The sequence below is a fragment of the Gymnoscopelus braueri genome, assembly GCF_963280865.1.
Source record: "Gymnoscopelus braueri genome assembly, chromosome: 21".
Lineage (NCBI taxonomy): Eukaryota > Metazoa > Chordata > Actinopteri > Myctophiformes > Myctophidae > Gymnoscopelus > Gymnoscopelus braueri.
Window position 1 is genome coordinate 21215074 of NC_137623.1, and position 21875 is coordinate 21236948.

The 21875-nt window shown below is 40.0% G+C and overlaps 1 protein-coding gene across 3 annotated transcripts in view; it reads left to right on the forward strand.

Annotated features, from left to right (window-relative positions):
• The window catches only part of esyt2b (extended synaptotagmin-like protein 2b), a 52949-nt gene that overhangs the window by 26792 nt on the left and 4282 nt on the right, over positions 1 to 21875 (forward strand). The window contains exons 8-20 of one of the 3 annotated variants that reach the window (XM_080417965.1): positions 4418 to 4538; positions 7070 to 7246; positions 8266 to 8348; positions 9383 to 9431; positions 10970 to 11059; positions 11738 to 11833; positions 13220 to 13321; positions 16344 to 16418; positions 17832 to 17918; positions 18041 to 18190; positions 19109 to 19575; positions 20043 to 20141; positions 20781 to 20912. In XM_080417965.1, coding sequence (XP_080274091.1) covers positions 4418 to 4538; positions 7070 to 7246; positions 8266 to 8348; positions 9383 to 9431; positions 10970 to 11059; positions 11738 to 11833; positions 13220 to 13321; positions 16344 to 16418; positions 17832 to 17918; positions 18041 to 18190; positions 19109 to 19575; positions 20043 to 20141; positions 20781 to 20912 — 1728 coding nt within the window. Of the gene's footprint in view, positions 1 to 4417; positions 4539 to 7069; positions 7247 to 8265; positions 8349 to 9382; positions 9432 to 10969; positions 11060 to 11737; positions 11834 to 13219; positions 13322 to 14843; positions 14907 to 16343; positions 16419 to 17831; positions 17919 to 18040; positions 18191 to 19108; positions 19576 to 20042; positions 20142 to 20780; positions 20913 to 21875 lie in introns of all 3 variants that reach the window. The other 2 variants (XM_080417966.1, XM_080417967.1) reach the window with 2 other exon arrangements.

Consider the following 21875-nt stretch of genomic DNA (forward strand, 5'->3'; position numbering starts at 1 on the left):
TGCATGTGGAATGAAATGTTACAGGTGCAGACAGAAATGCTTATGTAATCCTTTTTGTGCAGGCGTCATCCTTGAATGTTTCACTTAGAGGATATTTAGTGAACATTTTATCTGGAGACAGACAGTACTCCTTTTCGAACAAGAGCTCTTTCATGGTTCAAGGTCTCTTAGAATGGAGAGAAACAATGTATCATTTAAGGCATGTGAAACACAGCTTTGGTGTGTTTTTTAAACGTGAGAGGAGTTTTTCATCCAAAAGTCTCAAGAGGAAAGTTGACAGTGAAAACATAACATTCAAAGAATGGAAATAGAACTATTTGTTCATCATACCTGATTTCATCAATTCAAAGCTATTGCTGTCCATATCCTACCTGAACTGTCAGTCAGCTATTGTAAATTATTTACAAAATTATTTGTCGGGCCAGATATTATCGCTGGCGGGCCAGTTCTGGCCCACGGGCCACTTGATGCCTACCACAGCTTTAAGACTTGAGGAACCGATTCTACAAATGTGCACTTTACTGGAGAAACGGTAGAACTTCAACACACACTCATCCATCAAGTCCTCTCCATCCTGGAAGGCAGGGATAGAAGAAGAAAGGGAGAGAGAGAGAGAGAGAGAGAGAGGAGGAGGAGGAGGAGGAAGAAGAGGGAAGAGAGGCAGAGTGGAAGGAAGGAAGGACAGATAGAGTGACTAATCGAAAAAAAGTAATGTTTTGGGTGAACTATCCCTTAAAAAGACTTGAGGACCCGATTCTACAAATGTCTTCTATATCCTAACAGTTTTCTGAAAAACCTATGTTGCTATATCAGTGGTACTCAAACTATTTCATGTCAAGGACCCCTAAAATTATATGCATTTGGCCACCGACCCCCATCAGAAAATATTTTGTTCCAGGGACCCCCAGAAGCAAAGATTTGAGTACAAAAAGATTGCTTTAAAAAATTTATATATTCAAAGATTTGCACACCTTTTCACGATTTTTCAAAAATAGCAGATCTACAAGCTTGCAGCGCGTCACTTCGTGCCGCGCTGTGAGCTTGTATATCTGCTATTTTTTCTGCCTTTATTGATAGGATAGTGGGCTGACAAGAAATGGGGTGAGAGACACACAGCAAAGGTCCCCGGGATCGGGATTCGAACCTGCGACACGCTGTCAAGCTGGATTACCAGCATATGTGGCATACTGGACCGCTAGGCCAGCATGGCCCGCTTTCCAAGACTTAATGGGTTAAACCTCAGTTATACTTTGTGGTATAACGGTGTTGCTTGCTGACAAGAACTGATCTTCAAGCTCAGAACACGTCGCATCACTAGGAAATCAGTTCTTGTCAGCAAGTGACACAGCCGTGCAGGGGTGTATGAATTATTAGCCTTACTGTACGTATATCAAGCCTTTCTCATTGTTATGCTGCAATCAGCTTACCTGTTCTATATCTTACTTGTTATGGTTTCCCATCTCTATTCCACTGCAAGGTGCGGGTGCATGCGTGTGTGTGTGTGTGTGTGTGTGTGTGTGTGTGTGTGTGTGTGTGTGTGTGTGTGTGTGTGTGTGTGTGTGTGTGTGTGTGTGTGTGTGTGTGTGTGTGTGTGTGTGTGTGTGTGTGTGTGTGTGTGTGTGTGTGTGTGTGTGTGTGTGTGTGTGTGTGTGTGTGCATGTCTGCAAATGCAGGGGAAGTGTTTGTGAAATGGTGGTTCTCTAAGGTGACATCTCACTGTAGCAGCTTATGAAGAACAGCTGTTATAAGCCAGACAATCTCAGGCGGATGGGTGTGTGTGTGTGTGTGTGTGTGTGTGTGTGTGTGTGTGTGTGTGTGTGTGTGTGTGTGTGTGTGTGTGTGTGTGTGTGTGTGGGGTGTGTGTGTGTGTGTGTGTGTGTGTGTGTGTGTGTGTGTGTGTGTGTGTGTGCGTGCACATACTGTATATGTGTGCCTCAGTGTTTTATTGGTGTGCAAGCCGGTGGGAGCAATTCCTAGCAATAAAGTTGTGCTGCTGGAATATATACACTCTTAGTGGTTGGCTGTCTTTCAGCATCATGACCAGCTCTCGGAGAGGAAATGAAGCCAGAGTTTCTCTGGAAGCTGAGCTGCATGGGCATTGATCAACTTAACAAAATTGAGCCTGGAGAAATGATTGCTTGAGAGAATCATTGAAATGATTTAGTTTTGCAGTTTTTTTTTAATACAGCTGTGTCTCAAGTATAGACCTGTTTATTAATTGTGTCCTCACTGAGACTGACAACTTCTTACACCAAAGATGTTTCAGTCAGGAACACTTTCGTTTAACAATTTATTGCAGCAAATGTTATACTGGTGGCTCTGCTCTCAAGACGCTCCCTGAATTAGCCATGCAGCATGCTTAAGCTAAATCAGGGAGCGTATTGCAGAAAGCCCCCCACGGGTATTACAAGACCAGCCCCAAAGCTATGCATTGAATTTCAGTTTAACTTTTGAGCCATGCGAGATTCTGAACTAGAAAGATGGGAGGCTGGGAGTGGTGGAGGCAAGCTTTGCCAGCAGCAGAGTGTGTGTGACAGCAATGGAGTAGCAGTGATTTAGTGAAGGAGGGAGCCATATTTATTTGGACCACTTTGTTGTGAGAATGGGCTATAATTGTTGTGCAGAAAATGTGTGGTCGGTTAGAAACACTTGCGCTTGGGTGGTGCAGGGGTAAAGTACATGGAGTCTAGGGGTTCGAAATCTTCAAATACGCCATAGGGCATCGGGCTTGGGCGAGCGTCTATGCGAACAAGATTGCCAGTGTTCGGTGGAAGGTTGGCGGCGGGGGGTTCAAGATTTGTCGCCGCGCTAGTAACTACCACATGCTGCGGCGGTGCCTGTCAGTGGGGGGTGTTGAATGGGAAAAGTAGGATGGCGACGCTGCATCCTCCCAGTGGGGGAGGATTTCTGGGAAGTTTCTGGGAAAAGTTCCTTGGCATAACAATTCAATTGGGAGGAAAAAAAGGGTTGTAAAAAGAATTGGCTACTCTAAATAGGGAAGGAGGAAAGAAAAGAAACACTTATTCGATCAGCAGGCTTGACAGCTGAATGACTCCCATGTCCTGTCTGAACTAACACAATGCTTCATAAAGCAGGGAGTCTACTTGCAGGCACTCACTCAGATTAAAGTGACGTTCAAGCATCAGGCCCCCTTTCCTACAATCTTTCTTGAGTATGTTTAACTCAAACACAAAATCGCAAGGCACAGCAAAATATTGATTATTCCTAAATGTCAAGTACCCTCTGGCCAAGAATCAATATTTGACATTTACTATCTCTCCTTTAGACCAAAATGGTAGCATTACAGTATACAGTATGCTTATGGTAATTTTAACTGGTCTGAAGCCCTTACGCTCAACAGTATCAATATAATTTTACTTGCTCAGCTAACCCCCTCAAAACCAATTTCATAACGGTGTTACGGTGGTGATGAAGGACGGTACTTAAACGTTCCCATGAATTTAAGACTGTGGCTTTGGCCATGAAGTATATGGAAGGTGTTAGTTAAACTGCTTGTTGAGTGATTATGTTGTAGCTTAGCTTGTCACATGTGTAACACCACTCTTTGTCCCAAAGTGTCATTGCCGTTGTCATTGAGTGGTGAACGCTCAGTGGATCACAAGGGGGATATTTCGAGGTCTGCTGGATTGCACTAACAACATGCTTGAACAGACTCCCAATGTTCCTAAATCACCTTCTTCACATGTGGAAAAAAATAAACATGAATATTTATAATCTAAGGCTAGTGGTGTAAAGTAACTAAGAACATTTATTACTCAAGTACTGTACTTAAGTACCATTTTAAGGTACTTTTACTTTACTGGAGTATTTTCAGATTTTCAGTACTTTTACTTCTACTCCACTACATCTCAGAGGCAAATATTGTACTTTTACTCCACTACAATTATTTGAAAGCTTTAGTTACTTTGTAGATTTGGATTATTATTACAAAACATACAATACCCACCTCAGCCCTATATACATTTCGGCCATTTGAAAATAGCCGATCTACATTTGGAAACAGCCGATCTACAAGCTCACAATGCGTCGCATCGCTATTTTCAAAAGATTTTATACATTGAAAACATTTAAAATTTGAAAGTGATATGGGACATTCTGCATAATGAGTAGTGACTACTTTTACTTTTGTACTTAAAGAAAAAATTGATACCAATACTTTTGTGCTTTTCCTCAAGTACATTTTGAATTACGTACTTTTACTTGTAATAGAGTATTTCTACACTGCAGTATTGATACTTTTACTTAAGTTAAAAAATGAGTATGTTTTTTGCACCACTGCCTAAGGGCACCCTTGCTGTCTTTTAAATAAATAAGTGGTTCATTCTCTATTCCCTTTCTTCTTTTATCCTTCCCCCAATCTTCCCTTTGACTCTTTCCCTTTGACTCTTTCCTTCAGTGGCTTCTCTGACAATCTGATCCAGGACATTATCTACAGTTACCTGGTGTTACCGAACCGGATCACCATCCCCCTGGTGGGAGATGTGGAGCTGGCCAAGCTACGTTTCCCCATGCCAAAGGTACTTCTGACATGTCATAATAACACATGCCGTTGAATTTGGCCAGAGACACTTTCGTCAAGAGATATTGCAATGATCAAGTTTGGTGGTGTGACTCTGCTCCTGTGACACTGCAGATTATCCGCGTAAGCATGGCACAGAATCTGAGATCACTAACCCCCCTGAAGCTAGGTTACAGAGGTATTACATGAACATAATAATAAACTTTTCGAAACATGGTTACAAAGTGCTTTACGGCGGCAATATAAATTACAGTACAACCAAGGATACCAAGGACAGCTTGTTTACGCTGAAACAATTCAGCTTAAAAACAGATGGTAAGATGTAATAAACAAGAATAAAACCATTACAACAGTAAACAAAACAATTCAAACAAAATGAAAAAAAATTATCTAAGAGAATGCCTTGGGATAAAAGTAGGTTTTCAGAAGTGATTTAAAAGATGACACCGACATAACAACATAACATTGAACCCTTCAAGGTACGGGTGTGCCTAATTTCACCAAACGATACGATATGATATTTGGCTCACAACTTCGATACGATTTCGATACGATACGATACGCACTTTTTTATTATGAAAATATATGGGGGAGAAAAAATGCAAACAAATAATTCTGTTTTTGCATTATTCAGACGCAAACTTGTAGCTTTTCAGCTACAATAGCCGTTTTGAATCCAAATAGGGCAATAGTGTGACACCTGACCCAAAAAAAAACAACATGTTGTCACCCTTTTCACCTCGGGGCTGTTTGCATGCCTGATTATTATTATTGTAAAAAAAAAAAAAAAAAAAAATCTAAACGATATTTTTTTTTCTCCAAAACGATACATATCGTCACGAAAACGTATCGCGATATATCGCGGGACGATATATCGGCACACCCCTACTTCAAGGGCATAAGTCAACACCATCAACACCATACAATCCACAGAATTCACACATTGAACATGGTGAAGAAAGAACTCAAGGAGGAGGCTGGGGAGGTGGAGGGGGTTTGATCACTGACAACAAGCTACAGGAACGGTGCTGTGACCTACAGTATGCCGACTCAGCGTGTAGTATAAAGAGTGAACGTGAATCACTTAAAATGAACCATTTAGGATTCAGGGCGTATGACTGTTGACTGTGTTAGCTTGTTAGCGAATGAGATTGAAGGGTGGGTGATTGGTTGCTGAGCGTGGGGGATCCGGCTGACAGCTGCCGTGACTGGCCGCCGCGATGGGCTGATGATTGATCACGTTCACATGGTACTAGCCATGGTAGCCAAAGCAAAATAGCCACCATGTGAATATGGTCAGTAACAGTAACCCAGTGTTTTGCGTGTTCACTGTGTTGCAAACACGTCATAATACCCTGCGGCCTGTTGTCACATTTTTCGTCTCATCAGTGTTCATTTTGTCGACTTAAAGGGCATGATGTAACTCCAAAGGTGGACAAGAAATCTAAAATAATTGCTCCATTGATTAGAAATTGATAATTCAAAATATGCTCCTCATTGACTTACATTGTACGGTGAAACAGCTATCAAAGTCACACTTTTAGCACATAAACCAACGCAAACAAAGCTGATTCAGACAATATAGAACATCACCAAATCCAGTACTGTTTGTTTTTTTTGTTTAACTTCCTGATGATTTAGCTATTTTTATTAAGAAGAAAACCCGGATTGGATCCGCGGATCCGGATCCGGATCTTCAAATAGTAAAATCAGCAGGAAGTTGACATTTTTATATAAAAAAAAAACAGTACTGGGTTTGGTGATGCTCTATATTGTCTGAATCAACTTTGTTTGTGTTCGTTTACGTGCTAAAAGTGTGACTTTGATAGCTGTTTTACCGTACAATGTAAGTCAATGAGGAGCCTATTTTGAATTATCAATTTCTAATCAATGGAGCAATTATTTGAGATTTTTGTCCACCTTTGGATTTACATCATGGCAAGGTAACTACACAACCCAAACCTCTACCAAAGTGGTCTGGCCCTTTCAAACTTAAACTATGACGTAAAACGTCGACTACCTTTTTTCACTGACGAAAACTAAATAAAAACGAAGCTATGATGACTAAAACTATGACTAAATATATTGACAATTTTGTCAACAAATAAAAACTGGACTAGTGGAGAAGAGATCCGATAGAATTAAGACAAGTCATTTTATGCTTGGTTTGCGTGTGGGTGTTGCGCTCTGAAAATAGCAGATATACAAGCTAACAATGCGTCATCGGCTGTTTTTGGCACACAGCTAAGTATAACTCAGGCATTACGACGCCATCAAGGCCTGCCAAAATACATTTTAGTCGACTAAATCAACTGTAGATTTAGTCGACTAAAACTAGACTAAAACTAAAACATTTCAGATGACAAAAATATGACAAAAACTAAGTGGAATTGTATTCAAAACACTGACTAAAACTAAATCTAAATCTCCTGTCAAAATTAACACTGCGTCTCACCAAGTTGCGGCCCCGCGGCTGCTATTTCAGAACTATTGTCCCTGAGCGCCGTTCTCTGAATGTTCTCCCCTTAGGGCGTGCTTAGGATCCACTTCCTGGAGGCCCAGGACCTGGAAGGGAAGGATAAGTTCCTGGGAGGGCTGATCAAGGGCAAATCCGACCCCTACGGTGTCCTTCAGATCGGCAGCCAGCTGTTCCAGAGCAAGACGATCAAGGAGTGCCTCCATCCCAAGTGGAACGAAGTTTACGAGGTGATAGAATCCCGGATGCGGTTATTATGTCTCGGAGTAGCACTTTACGACGCCGTATACATATTGGTTTGATCCAATCTAAACAAAGTAGATTAGATCTGTATTCGCTCAAGTAAAACGTTTTAGGTCATAAGCATAGGACCGCCATGGAAACAAGTCCTTTTAGCCGTAACGTCTTACTGTACCACGTCCTGTTTACATTTCTGTCTAATAAAGTATTCAATTCAATCAATCAATCAATCAATAATTGACAAAATATTCAAAATTGACACAATCCCTCAATATTCTTTGACGATAGTGGTTCTACATGATGAAACTACAGTATATGGTGACTGCTTTTCATCCAGATAGAGAGGAATACCACACAATTACCAATGTTTCAACAAGCTGGAGATCCATGATACGAAACATTCACTGAGTGTGGGTTGTTGCAGTATTTAAATGTTGCTGCCGTTACCAGCACTTGACCCATTAAGACCTGAGGCCGATTCTACGAATGTCTTCTAAATCCCAACATTATTCTGAAAAACATATGTTTCTATATCAGTGCTTCTCAAACTTTTTCATGTCAAGGACCCCCAAAATGTATATGTATTTGGCCGCCAACCCCCATCCAAAAATGATTTGTTCCAGGGACCCCCAGAAACAAAGATTTTAGTTAAAAATGTTCGCTTTAAAAGAATATGTATTCAAAGATTTTCTCGATTTCTAAAAAATAGCAGATCTACAAGCTCGTAGTGCGGCACTCGGTGCCGCGCTATGAGCTTGTAGATCTGATATTTTTGAATAGCCAAAGTGTAAAATAATGACTCAGATGCGTTCCAGGTCTTGATATACCACATAAGACTGTGGTGTGTGTTTTACCTCCTCTGTTATTTACTGTTTGTCTGCATTTCATCCGTTCATCCACTACTTCTGATGTCTCCCGAGGCGTTCTTAATAGCTGGCCATGCCACGAACTGACCCGACCTGTCACTGTTTGAACAGTCACCTGTATGTCCTTATATGTCTTATTGAAGGCATTGGTGTACGAGCACTCGGGTCAGCACTTGGAGATTGAACTGTTTGACGAGGACCCGGACAAGGACGACTTCCTGGGGAGGTGAGCTTTTCTCATGTCCTTTTCCCACTCTTTATCTTATCACTGACATGCCTTCTGGGCACAAGGTGTATCCATTTATCCTTATAAATCCTCAGTAATTTGACTTTACTCGATAGAAAAGATATGCAAAAACAACAGACCCGGACCCAGTGGTGTAAAGTAACTAAGTACATTTACTCAAGTACTGCACTTAAGTAAACGTTTTTGGTATTTTTTACTTTACTGGAGTATTTCCAATTTTCTGTACTTTTACTTCTACTTCACCACATCTCTGAGGCAAATGTTGTACTTTTACTCCAGTACAATTATTTTAAAACTTCAGTTTAGTTACTTTGTAGATTTGGATTATTATTACAAAACATACATTACCCACTTCAGCCCTATATACATTTCAGCCGATCTATATACAAATAGCCGATCTGCTATTTTCAAAAGATTTTTATACATTTTAAACATTTGAAAACTTGTGAAATGGTACATTCTGCATAATGAGTACTTTCTACCTTTGGCACTTTAAGAACATTTTGATACCAATACTTTTATACTTTATACTTACTCAAGTCAATTTTACATTTACGACTTTTACTTGTAACAGAGTATTTTTACATTGCAGCATTGATACTTTTACTTAAGTAAGAAATGTGAGTACTTTTTCCACCACTGCGGCCGGACCCAATGAAGACAGCTGGAACACTAGTACGATTATATCTGTAATAGTTGTATCACATCTTTGGAAACCTTGGGGCAAAGGGCTTTATGAATGAATCTGTGTGACCTGTGGACGTTCATTGGCTACAGTGGAGCTTAACCTCTTTTTGCTGGAGTCTCAGATCCAAGGGAAAAGCGGATTGATTTTGCCCCCAAGGCTGTAACAATGCCATCGGGCACATTTTATTCTGACTGCCTTGGTCTGCGGTCGAAGCTCCCCATCGGCAGTTAAATCGATATAGTGGGCTTCAATGCTGAGATAAATTGGGGTGATTCTCTCCTCGCTGATTGTCATCTAACTTGTAATTATCTTTCTTGATTTATAGCTTGATGATCGATATGACTGAGCTTCACAAAGAGCAGAAGGTCGACGAGGTAAACCTTGGACTGCGTCCGCCGATACGGTCTTGCGATTAAGTCGGTTGGACTGATAACGACAAATGAACTTTCACTAATCCCATTTACCCGCTAAAAGTATTGCAGCTCCGAAGGGATGCTTTAGCACTCCAGTATCCAACACAAAACAATTAAAGACTTCATTAAATACAGCTGTGATCTCACATTCTCTAGTCTACTGCTTAGCTGACGGGAAGTAGCTTAATGGTGCTGTAGTAGGGCTTTCAGTATAACCACTAGTCGACCTTACCTTACGTACTAGTTGAAAAGTTGAAATTAGTTGAATTGTTTTAATGCCATAGTAATGGCTCATTACTACTATTATTATTATCCTCCTGCCTGTATCTTTATCAAAAGGGGGTCAAAAGTATGCCCAATAATAGTCTATTATTGGGCAATAACCCCCTTTTAAGGATCCTTGCTGTGCCAGAAGCGCTTCCCTTAAAACCGCATGAAAAAAAGGCAGGAGGATAATAATAATAATAGTAATGGCATTAAAACAACGGCAAAACAAAAAAGAATAGGTAAAAATGTAAATATTGACTGGTCGACTAGTCGACTACCACTGGGTCAAATTAGTCGATCAGTAAAAATCTCTAGTCGTGAAAGCCCTATGCTGTAGTGATAGCATTGAAAATAATTGGTCAAGATTTGCCAACCAGTAACTCATAGCACTTGTATGTAAACCTGATGGGTCTGAAAATATACTTATATCATAATAATAATAATAATTTAATCCAGCCAATGCACCTTTTGTCGGTGGTACAGTAGTTCTGCCTACGAGCTCAGGGATCAGACCATAGTTCTACCTGCCCGTACTTCCCTCTGCTTGTCTTTGCAAACCGTTAATAATGTATTCAAGCAATCAATCAATCTACTAGTTTCAAGGTTCAAGGTTGTACTTTATTGTTACATCTTGTGTACAGGTACATAAGAGTAAAACTTATTTTGGTTCAGTTTCCTTCAGACAATGCAGCAGCATAAGTAATAACAATAGAATAAAGAAAAGATAAAAAAAATTAAAGAAAGAGTGCAAAAAGAAAATGAAAAGAGCACCATCAAATCAAATCAAATGTACATGTGCATAAAAATAAAGAAAAAACTTGGTATGTTGTATACACCACCAGCATCTTTCTTCAGTAGCTGTCACCTAACTTTATGTTAACAACTTCACAGTATATTCTATATACAGCTAGTTGCTACAAGGACAAGGTGTACCATAACAAGACAGGCTGTACCCAAACAATAGCTATCAGGCCTAATATTCTTCATCATATCCTAAAGCAGTGAAGGCCCTTAACACCTCATTGGTTCAGGGGAACTTAACTGTGTCTCCTAGAGAGAGAGAGAGAGAGAGTGAGTGTGTGCGCGTATTATTTATTCTGTTTGAGTATCTTTCATGCTGATATGTATTTGTTTTGTATTTGTTTTGTCTGCCCCGAGCACACACCCAAGACAATGTCCAATTGACATTTCATTTAAATGCTAATAAATGATTGGAACTTGAATTGTCGCAGTGGTTTGACCTGGAAGAGGTGTCGACGGGGAAACTACACTTGAAGCTCGAGTGGCTGTCTCTGCTCTCCATTCCTGATAAGCTGGACCAGGTAGAGAGCTCTCTGATGTGTGACTACAGTACTCTACTCTAGGAAATGTTAGAACCATTCAGGTGTTACTGTTCACTGCTTTTAATTAACCCATTAAGACTGGTATGGGAAAGCATCTGTCATTTTAGATTTGAACCACTTTAACCATTATCTTATACTTTGGCTATTCAAAAATAGCAGATGTACAAGCTACGAGCTTGTAGATCTGCAATTTTTTGGAAAAATCGTGAAGATTCGTGCAAATCTTTGAATATATATATTTCTTTAAAGACATTGTTTTTCTTTGCTTCTGTGGATTCTACAAATGTCTTCTAAATCCTTACAGTTTTTTTGAAAAAACGTATGTTGCTATAATATCAGTGGTTCTCAAACTTTTTTCATGTCAAGGACCCCCAAAATGACATGTATTTGGCTACGGACCCCCATCCCAAAATATGTTGTTCCAGGGACCCCACAGAAGCAAAGATTTGAGTAAAAAAATTATAATAATCACGATTTCTCAAAAATAGCAGAGTGCCGCACCATGACCTTGTATATCTGCTATTTTTGAATAGTCAAAGTATAATATAATGGTTAAAGTGGTTACAAAGGTGCGTTCCCGGTCTTAATGGATTAAAATTCAGATTCATGTCGGTGATCATTTTCCTAAGATAACTGCTGCCTCTCCTTGTCAATCAGGTGCTGAGAAGCGTACGTGCAGACAGGAGCCTGGCCAATGATGGGCTGTCCTCCGCTCTGCTGGTAGTCCACCTGGATTCAGCAAACAACCTGCCAGTAAGTTATATAGCACTGCTCACCAGTGGTGGAAGAAGTACTCACATTTTTTTACAACACGCCACAAAGCGAAGCGTTGTGACCTACACCCTAAGTTTGAGTCTGTAACAGAGGCTACTCAAATAAACGCCAGTTTAGTGAGACGTGCCAGTATACAACACTGTCAACACATTTGAACTGTAGGCAAACATAGGCAACACTGTGACTATTGTTCATTCTTTTCACGTGCTCTTCCTTGTATTGTATTGCATAATGTAGTGGTTCTCTTAACGGCATGCCGTCAGTCAAGTCCAGGCGTGCCTTGGAATTTTATGACAATTACACATTGCAACCCATACAACTATACAAAAAGTTACCATATCAGCCTGGTGTCCCCGTTTTGGCCATGTCATACACACGAATTTTGACTTTTTGCTTTAATTGTAATTTTTGGTAGATCAATTTTTTTTGCTGTTTTTAAACATTTGTGAAGACGTGTTATAGAGGCTATATGGCACGGATATTAATACAGGTGTGCCTTGATATTTTGACTTGCCCTTTGACATGCCGTGGGCACAAACCGTTTGAAAAACACTGGCACAGTATAATGTATATTGAGATTTCAGAAGCTAAGTTTTATGTTTCTTTCCCCTTTGTATGAAATTTGTACTAATCTACATTCTGAATTCCAGCTGAACTCCTTAACATAGGATGAGATGTATCCTCTATGTCAAACCTGGCCCAGAAAAAGAAACAGGATCTAGTAGAAATGTCATCTTACTGTTGCAAAAGTTCAATGCTGTCAAGAGTGAGTCAGGGGAAAAGAACCCAACTGCGAGGAGTTTTGTGGCACACAAGAAAATCACTAGGAAATCAACCACTAGGAATATACACAAGGAGATTTATACAAGAGAACAAGGAGCTAGGGACAAACACTTGTGACATATTCACAACAAACTGGTAAAGAACAGAAAACACTGGGGAGTGTATAAATAGACAATCTACACAAAGATTGACAGTACACAGGTCAACAGATGGACAATTAACTCATGATTGGCTTAGAGTCTAGACTAATAGAGGTGAACAACATATAATTCACCCAGTACTGGTAAGACGAGACAACAAAGGAAAACAGAAAACACTAGAACATTACTATGAAATAAAACTTAAACTACTTAAACTATTATAGGCTAACTACAACACAGAAATCAGCAAACACAATACAATGTCACTAATACAAATCAAGGAGACAGGTCATGGTGGTTTGGTCAGGAAACCAATCACGACTCAACATCCTTGCTCCAAAGTCCTCATTTTAGCCCTTAGTTGAGGACGTGTGAATTTCACAGCTAGCCCAATTTCACAACTCTTCCCCTTCCCTATTCCTCTTCCCATCTTTCATCCAAGAGCGTCTTCACTGGGAGCTTGGGCTGTGGAAACTTAAGAGAGAGGAGAGCGTCTGGCCTAGTTTTTTGTGAGAAAAATACCTCAGAGTATAAGACATTATTTGTGAGTCCCTCCGGAACTTTGCATCCTGATAGCATTAGCCGTGTGTATTGCATTTAGTAGTGTGCATTGGCATGGGTTGAACAGTAACAAAAGTCCTGCAGACTTGTTCCCTAAAGCATGCCCCAAATGACTACATGAACGTGTTCTGTATGTCTAATAATAACAGCTAGCTCAAAAGCCTAGTAAGACACAATTACACATGGTACAATATACAGTAGGCAACCACGCAAGGTATTCAGGGTGAATATAGCCGACATATTAGTAAGACTAGGAAAAACTAATTAATTAGTGGAAAGTGTACTAATTGTATGCAAATTGAAAGTGGTAAAACAATTTACAACTTTCAATTTAGGCATTTAGCAGACGCATTTAGCAGACGCATTTAGCAGACGCTCTTAATCCAGAGCGATTTATAGTAAGCAAGGAAAACGCGAGGTAATACATCAAATGCATAGAAATAGTAATCTAGGATCATAGGTAAACCAAGAACCTATTATCAGTCTAAACAGTATAAATTAAAAAATCTATAATCTGTACATTGAAACTGTACACACTATAGGATGCCAGGTCTACAAATGAACCTGGCATCTGTCTACATAACATGCTATCTAAATTACATTTTAACCTTTGAGTAACCACTTCAAAGGCTTTGGGGGCAAATGGACGACTGGTTCTCCAATTATTGCACACTTATAGATCCTGATAATTCAGTTTCAAGTTATCAAACACCTGAAGTACTATGTGAAGAAACAACAGACGATCCGGGCACTCAGGTGTAACAGCCTTTATTTATTAAAAGGCAACTGCCAACTGTGGCAGTTGCTTTTTAATAAATAAAGGCTGTTCCTCCTTTTTACTCCTGAGTGCTGGGATCGTCTGTTGTTATTTCACATTTTAGTTTTGATCCCGTTTGATCCGTGAACGCCATTGACATTTGTTTTTACTATAGTTACCTTTTTATATCTCCTGTGAGCACCTGGTTGTTAAGTTTTTTCATCTTTTTCATCTTTTCTTTCATCTCACGTTGCAGTGAGCCAATTAGTGTGTATCCTACTGAAAAAGGAATGGAAGTTGGACACTGGACAGTTTGTTAAAAGTCACACAGTGTCTCCTGTCGAGAGCTCATCTTTGCCTTTTCCAAAAGGAAAGCATGAGTTTGCACTTTGCAGACCTCGTCTCTCAGTCAGTCCCCCCCATTGCACTCGATTTTGCCACGCAGCAATATCCCCAGTGTTAATTTAACTCTGACTGAAAGTGGACCTAAATTGGTCAACTTTTACACTTAAATTAACGAACGCTTTTACTGTGCAAAAATCCCCCTGCAAAGTCACCAGTAACATAGGCTGCCGTGCCCCGGGTTTTAATCATTCCTCACGTCACGCATCATTTCAATGCCCCGGTGGTCAAAGTTTCTCCAGCCTAATTTGGTTGTAGTCGTGCCTCATCAAAAGCATACATGAATCACTCCTTACCTACTAACCGTGGGCGTGATTTTCTCCTTCATCTCTCTGTGCTTTTAAAGAGCAACCTGTCAGATTTCAACTATGATGGGTTGAAGCAAGCCTCTGTCTTTAAGGCCCTGAAGGTAAATGTGGGAGAAGCTCCACTGCATGTGCAGATTTACAGCCCCTGGGTGTCTTTTCTCTATTCACCGTGAAGTGCACCATCAAGTGATTGTGATGATTGTTCTTCAACACAACTATTTATCAATTAGTTTTTTGAACCCATTAAGACCGGGGAAGCATCTGTGTCATTTTAGATTTCTTTAGGCTATTAAAAAATAGCAGATCTACAAGCTCATAGCGCACTATGAGCTTGTAGATCTGCTATTTTTAATGTTTTGTTTTTTTTTCAAATCTTTGAATATATATATATATATTTTTAAATATATTTTTAAACATGTTTAACTCAAATCTTTGCTTCTGGGGATTCTGCAAATGTCATCTAAATCCTAACATATATTGCTATAATCAGTGGTTCTCAAACCTTTTCATGTCAAGGACCCCAAAAATGTTGGCTGCGGACCCCCATCTCAAAATATTTTGTTCCAGGGACCCCCCAGAAGTTGTAACAGAGTTAAAAATGTGCGCTAAGATATTCAAAGATTTGCACACATTTTCACGTTTAAAAAAAATCTTAAAATGGCACAGATGCGTTCTCGGTCTGAAAGGGTTAAATGCATGAAATTGGATGATCACATGTTGGAATGCTTATGGTATGTTATGTAATGCTATGCTTCACTCTATGTATTGTGTGACTTTATACCTTTCTCACTAAGAATTCTCTATGGTTTCTCACCTGGTCTTGCACGGGAAATGTCCAATGTTGCGCACTGTTATTCTTAAAATAGAATGTGAGTGTGGGTTAGGTAGACAGTAGAGATTAGAACCCTCTGTCCCTCAAAACCCTCTGTCATTGCTCAATCGAAATGTACTGGAGGTATACTGGTGTGTTTTAGAACCTTGTACTGTAACTCACACCTTCCTCAAGACGTGCAAGATCACACAGTACATTTTGTACCTCTTCTTAAAACCTAAAATAGTTGTGCTGTAATACAGTATGGTGGTTTGCCCAGATTCCTGTTTCTTAAGCTGATTTATAACATTCACACATTCTGCCAGAAGGGTAGAGATCCAGTGTGGTAACTTAAAACTCCATTGTCATCAGTCAGGCAGGTATTTCCGTAGGCTATTATTAATCCGTAACGTTCGCTGAATAATACCCTTCTTGGTTGTCAACGTTCAGAACACGGTGCTAAGATTAGAATGCATTGCAGAGGGAGACTTTAACAGTTGCTTGGCAGTTTCCTTGGTAGCCTTCTCTCTGCTTGCTGCCCTTGCTTGTCAAAACCTCTTGATTGTGTTCGTTCCCTGTCAAACTGGTGGTGGAGACGTTTTGGAATCTATTGCTTTTGTGTTTGGATGTACTGTACTGTATTGTAAGTGAATGAGGCTCTCACTGTTCCCCATGGTGATGTCCTCGCAGTAACACTGAGTGCCACCTCTGTTTGATTTCCTCACAGTCTGGAAAGAAAAGCAGCAGTGAGCCCAGCCCTTATGTCCAGTTTACTGTTGGACACAAATCTTTTGACAGTAAGGTGAGGAAAACAAAATGTATTTTTCATCTAATGCAGTGGTTCTCAACTTTTTCAGGGCCGTGACCTCCCACAATAATCATATTTGAACCGGGCACTATTTTTATACTCGCCATCCATGCTTTTTCTTTTTACAGCATTTTAATCGGGAAATGGGTTGAAATAAGCTTTCAATCCATCACGTGACTTATATTATTGAGAAATCATTTGTATTTTTGCTTGAAAATCTTGCAGAAAGCCACTATCTACCATTACTCATTTTTTATATATTTGTCCACATAATTGAATGGAAGAATTCAGATAAATCCTTTGATATTGTTTGTTGTTAATCTGACATTAATGAAAATGACCAGGTATAAAGAATATAACCCATACTGATTTTATGCTTCTATAAAATCAACAAATGTACCATACACAACACTTGACAAGTTTAATTTGGTTTGTTATTAGCTCATTTAGAAAATAAAAACAACATCATGACAGTAAGGAGAGGTTTAAGAAACCAGATGAATTCATGAGTAAATAATAAACAGTAATTCCTGTACTATACCGGGATAATATACACTATAGAAAATAAAAAAGAGCACACTCTCAGTCTGTATATGGTGCAGTTTGCGGGTGCACGGCTCACAAAGATTCACAGTAAATAAATAAAGCAATAGCCAGCACTCCGAAGTCCTTCTGGTACTTTTAATTCATATGCGCACGGACAAACACAGTACACACGGACGCGTTTCGGCCGAAATGCGTCCGTGTGTGATGTGTTTGTCCGTGCGCATATGAATTAAAAGTACCAGAAGGACTTTGGAGTGCTGGCTATTACTTTATATACCATACACCAGGGGTCTTCAACGTTTTCAGGCCAGGGACCCCCTAGCTGAGAGAGAGATGAAGCAGGGACCCCTTCTATATAACTATTGTTTTTAAATTAGGTCTGCTTTTTTTCCTCTACACCTATACTTCTTTGCCAAAAATAGCAGATCTGCTATTTTTGGCTAAAGTTCTCCTCAGAAGAGGGATGTTAGGGTTCAAGTGGTTAATGTAAAAAAAAGCCTATCACACAAAGATTTGGGGGACCCCCTGTAGTAACTCTGAGGACCCCCTAAGGGTCCCAGACCCCCTGTTGAAGACCCCTGCTATACACTAGGCATATGCAATAATATTACTAATAATGAGGACGGGAGTGTAAAATGAATTACACAAGATATATAAAGAAGATATTGCTTAATTTGATGAGCTTTCTTTTAAACTGTTTCAGATTAACAATTCTTTACAGGGTGTGACCTTTGTGGTTCTTGATTAGCTCTTTCACACGTTGCAGATTTCTGTAGTTGTTCTTAGTTGGTGTTAATAATATTCTTTCAAATAACTACTTTCCATGCATTATGTAATGAATTTATCCCCATATGACCCAAGACGCGGTATAAGACCATTGAACCCCTGTGGGAGGAGGCCTTCTCGTTTCTCGTTCACAACCCCAGGAGACAAGAGCTGGAGTTGGAGGTACAGCAACACTGCATACATAGTAGCAGTCTCATCCACAGAATGTACTTTTTTTGTCTTCTATGAAATGCTCCATAAGTGGTGGAAGTAATCGAGGTGTAAATTATTCATTTTATGCCCAGGTGAAGGATGACAAGCACAAGTGCACCCTGGGTAATTTGACAGTGCCCCTGAGCTGCCTGTTGGCCGAGGAGGACATGACGTTAACTCAGAGTTTCCCCCTCAAGAACTCTGGCCCCAGCTCCTCCATCAAGCTCAAGATGGCCCTGAGGGTAACGATGGACTGCATGCATATGATAATAAACTTTATTTCAGACACAATAAGTCCATATAAAAACAGAGATACAAAACAGACAACAACACAGAGATAGCCTGGCCCTGAGTACTAGACTGATTCCACTCGAAGCGCAGAAACTCTTGACACATTGACTCCATCAGCCTACACATAAATCTATACATAAAATTCTTCTTTACAGCATGAAAGGTGGGGGTACATTACTGGTCACAAACATTTCACTTGCCACTAGTCAATCTTGGGAGTTTCAGAAATATTCTAAATGCATCATTATATGCCACCTTATTTTGGCGTTACACTCACCAGCACCATATTGCATCATACGTACAGTATATGAAGGCTATATGATAGCTTACACACACATGTCAAGTATTTAGAAATTTGAGTACGGTAAAAGTACATTTCCAGGAAGTTATTACAGCAATTACTTTATTTGTATTTGAATTTAAATGATTCAGGTCTTATCTGTGACATTACATTGCCAAAGAAACTGACAGCTGTTACGTTGCACACACAGTTCGTCGTTGCTCTAAGTCATTGGTTCTCAAAGTAGGGTCGGGGACCCTAACGGGTTCATTTGGTTCCATTTGTATACTCTCAGAGTTAAATTAACATTGATTTTACAATATAAATTGGGGTCCTAGAGATAGAAATACCATTAAATGGGGGTCCGTAGCCCTAATGCATGTCAAACTCGGGGTTTGTGAAATTAAAATGGTTGAGAATCACTGCTAGAGCCATAAAAATCTTCTCTTATGGGGGTCCCTGGCATATATTTTCAAATGGGGGTCTGTGGGCTAATAATAATAATAATAATAATAATTTGGGGGTCCAGTTGACATGAACAACTTTGAGAACCACTGCTCTAAGTAATCTTGTCATGTCATTGCCATAGATCTTGTACCTCGAGAAGCAGGGCACATCAGACCAACCGTCCTCAGTCCAGGTCAGGAAATCCAGCGTGACCATGCAGCCGCCCTCCGCTACCCCCACCCAGAAACGCTCCGCCTCAGAGACCCTTCTCCCCCGCCCCGCCCCTAATGCCTCACCGATAGACGCCTCCACCCTCAACCTCCATCGCAAGGACGGCGCCTCCACCCTCAACCTCCTCCACCGCAAGGACGGCGCCTCTACCCTCACCCTCCATCGCAATCACGGCACCTCTACGCTCACCCTCCACCGCAAGGACGGCGATCCGTACTCGGCCAGTCCCATTCGGAGCACCTCCAACCTGAATGACTGTTGTATTTCCAGCTCGCAGAAACACCTGCCTCATAATGAGTCCAGCATCAGCCTGGCTTCAGACATCTCCCTGCCCTTTGCCACCGTGGAACTTCAGCAAAGACTCCGCCAACTGCAGAAGTAAATGCCTCATCTTACATTATTTCACACTAGAGTTTCACAGTCGAGTTAGAACTCCCCATAATGAAATGCATTGGGGTTCTCTGTTGTATAATGAGGATAGGTTGCTGTTAGCAACATAATGCTTTTGGTTGTGGGTGGATTGTGGCTAGTAATTGCTGGTAGTAGCAGCCATGTTACAGTATTAAAGCAATAACCCCATCAAGGCCGTGATAAATCCTATTATATCATGGCTAATGTTTAATGCACTCCATTTTGCGTCGCGCCAACGACACCCGTAGTTACGATATAAACACCATATACCACAACCCCTTGGTGAATGTATTATTGTATGTATTATTACTTAATTATTATATATATATATATCTTTTTTGCATGTACACACACGTGTAAACTTTTGGATTACTACACGTACGGTAGAGATATGCAACAATGTTACAGTAAGAATGTGGTGTCTTTTTTTTCAGTGGCTCTGGCCCCAGTCACTACCCTCTGGGAGAGGTTCAGCTGACCGTGAGACACAGCCCCCAGAGGAACAAGCTCATTGTGGTGGTGCACGCCTGTCGGTGAGAGAAACCGCGCTCGCTGCACTTCATTTTTTAGCTGTGAATGCAAAAACATTATACTACCTAATGTTTAGCAAAGTCCATTCAGAATGTATTGTCTTCAGAATCGGTGGTGGAAAAAAAGTACTCAAATGTTTTACTTAAGTAGAAGTAGCAATAGAACATTGTAGAACATACTCTGTTACAAGTAAAAGTCTTTTATTCAAAATTCACTTGAGTAAAAGTACAAACGTTTTGGCATCAAAATATACTTACAGTAAACAGTACCGAAAGTTAAAAAAGCATTAATTATGCAGAATGTCCCATTTTCAGAAGTTTTCGTAATGCATAAAAATCTTTTGAAAATAGCAGATCTACAAGCTCATGTTGTTAGCTTGTAGATCTGCTATTTTCAAATAGCAAAGTGATAGGGCTGAAGTCGGTAATGTATGTTTTGTAATAATAATCCAAATCTATGAGTAACTATGAAAGTACCTCAAAATTTTACTTAAGTACAGTACTTGAGTACATGTACTTAGTTACTTTACACCACTGCTTAGAATTGAACTAGCCCTTGTCTAAAGTTTCAGTCAGCAAAACAAGGAATTGTGGTGGTAACGTGTGACAGGCATTGAAAACATTGTCTTCTTGTGTCCTCAGCAACTTGATAGCTTTCACTAAGGATGGTTCAGATCCGTTTATCCGGCTGTATCTGCTACCTGACAAGAGCAGAACAGGGAGAAGGAAGACTGGTACAATCAAGAAGACCCTAAACCCTATTTATGATCAGACGTGAGTTCACTTTAGACACCTATTTTACTGCTGTAAATACTGGCCTACTGTTTGTACCTGTGAATGTTGTGTTTTTTTCTGCCCACAAAATTGCCCTCACAAAATTATAAAAAATATTATTTCACAATCATTTTGTTATAAAAAAAACACACGCTCGAACATTTCAAACCTTTTTTTTTTTACAAAGAATATATTGTATGTAATGTAAATGTAAATATTGTATGCCGTAAAACGTCAGTTAAGGGATAATACCAAACAGGGTTTTTGATCACTCAAATGACTGTCTGTCTTCAGTGGAGTGAGTCTGGTTGTTGTTAACTGTCATCATTACCGCATGGATTGCCCTTTTCAGCTTGATCTACAATATCATTTTGAATCAATTAAAAATTAAATGACGTTGTGTGGCTCCCGTGGTGTGTGCACTGTCTTCAGTGCAGTATTCCACTGAGACGGGGGTTGTCTGCAGAGGGCAAGAGAGGGTCGTAACTTGAAGAGTTGTCAGACAGATGGTTCTGTGATCTCGTGAGGCCAGCTGCTGTGCAAGGTTACACAGGCCCATGGCCTAGTGAGAAATTCCGAATAAGAATAATAAGAATTGTGTTCAATGTGTTTAATCATGTGTTTTCATTGGATATGGCACTTATTAGCCTATTTTTGGAAGGCAGCCATCACATTACAATGTTGCAGACTACATAATTGCTACCTTTGGTGACTGGGTAATATCAAACCTTATGCAACAGAGTTGTTATAAAAGTGCGCCATCTAGTGGCTGAATGTTGTCCATTGCCACTTTTATGAACAAATCCATCAATACATGTGTCATGTCTAAACTAAATCATACATTCAGTGACACATTTCTGCATGTGTGGCTCAAATTAATGCCAAAAGTATTTTGTACCTATGTAAAATAGTGTGTGTGTGTGTGTGTGTGTGTGTGTGTGTGTGTGTGTGTGTGTGTGTGCG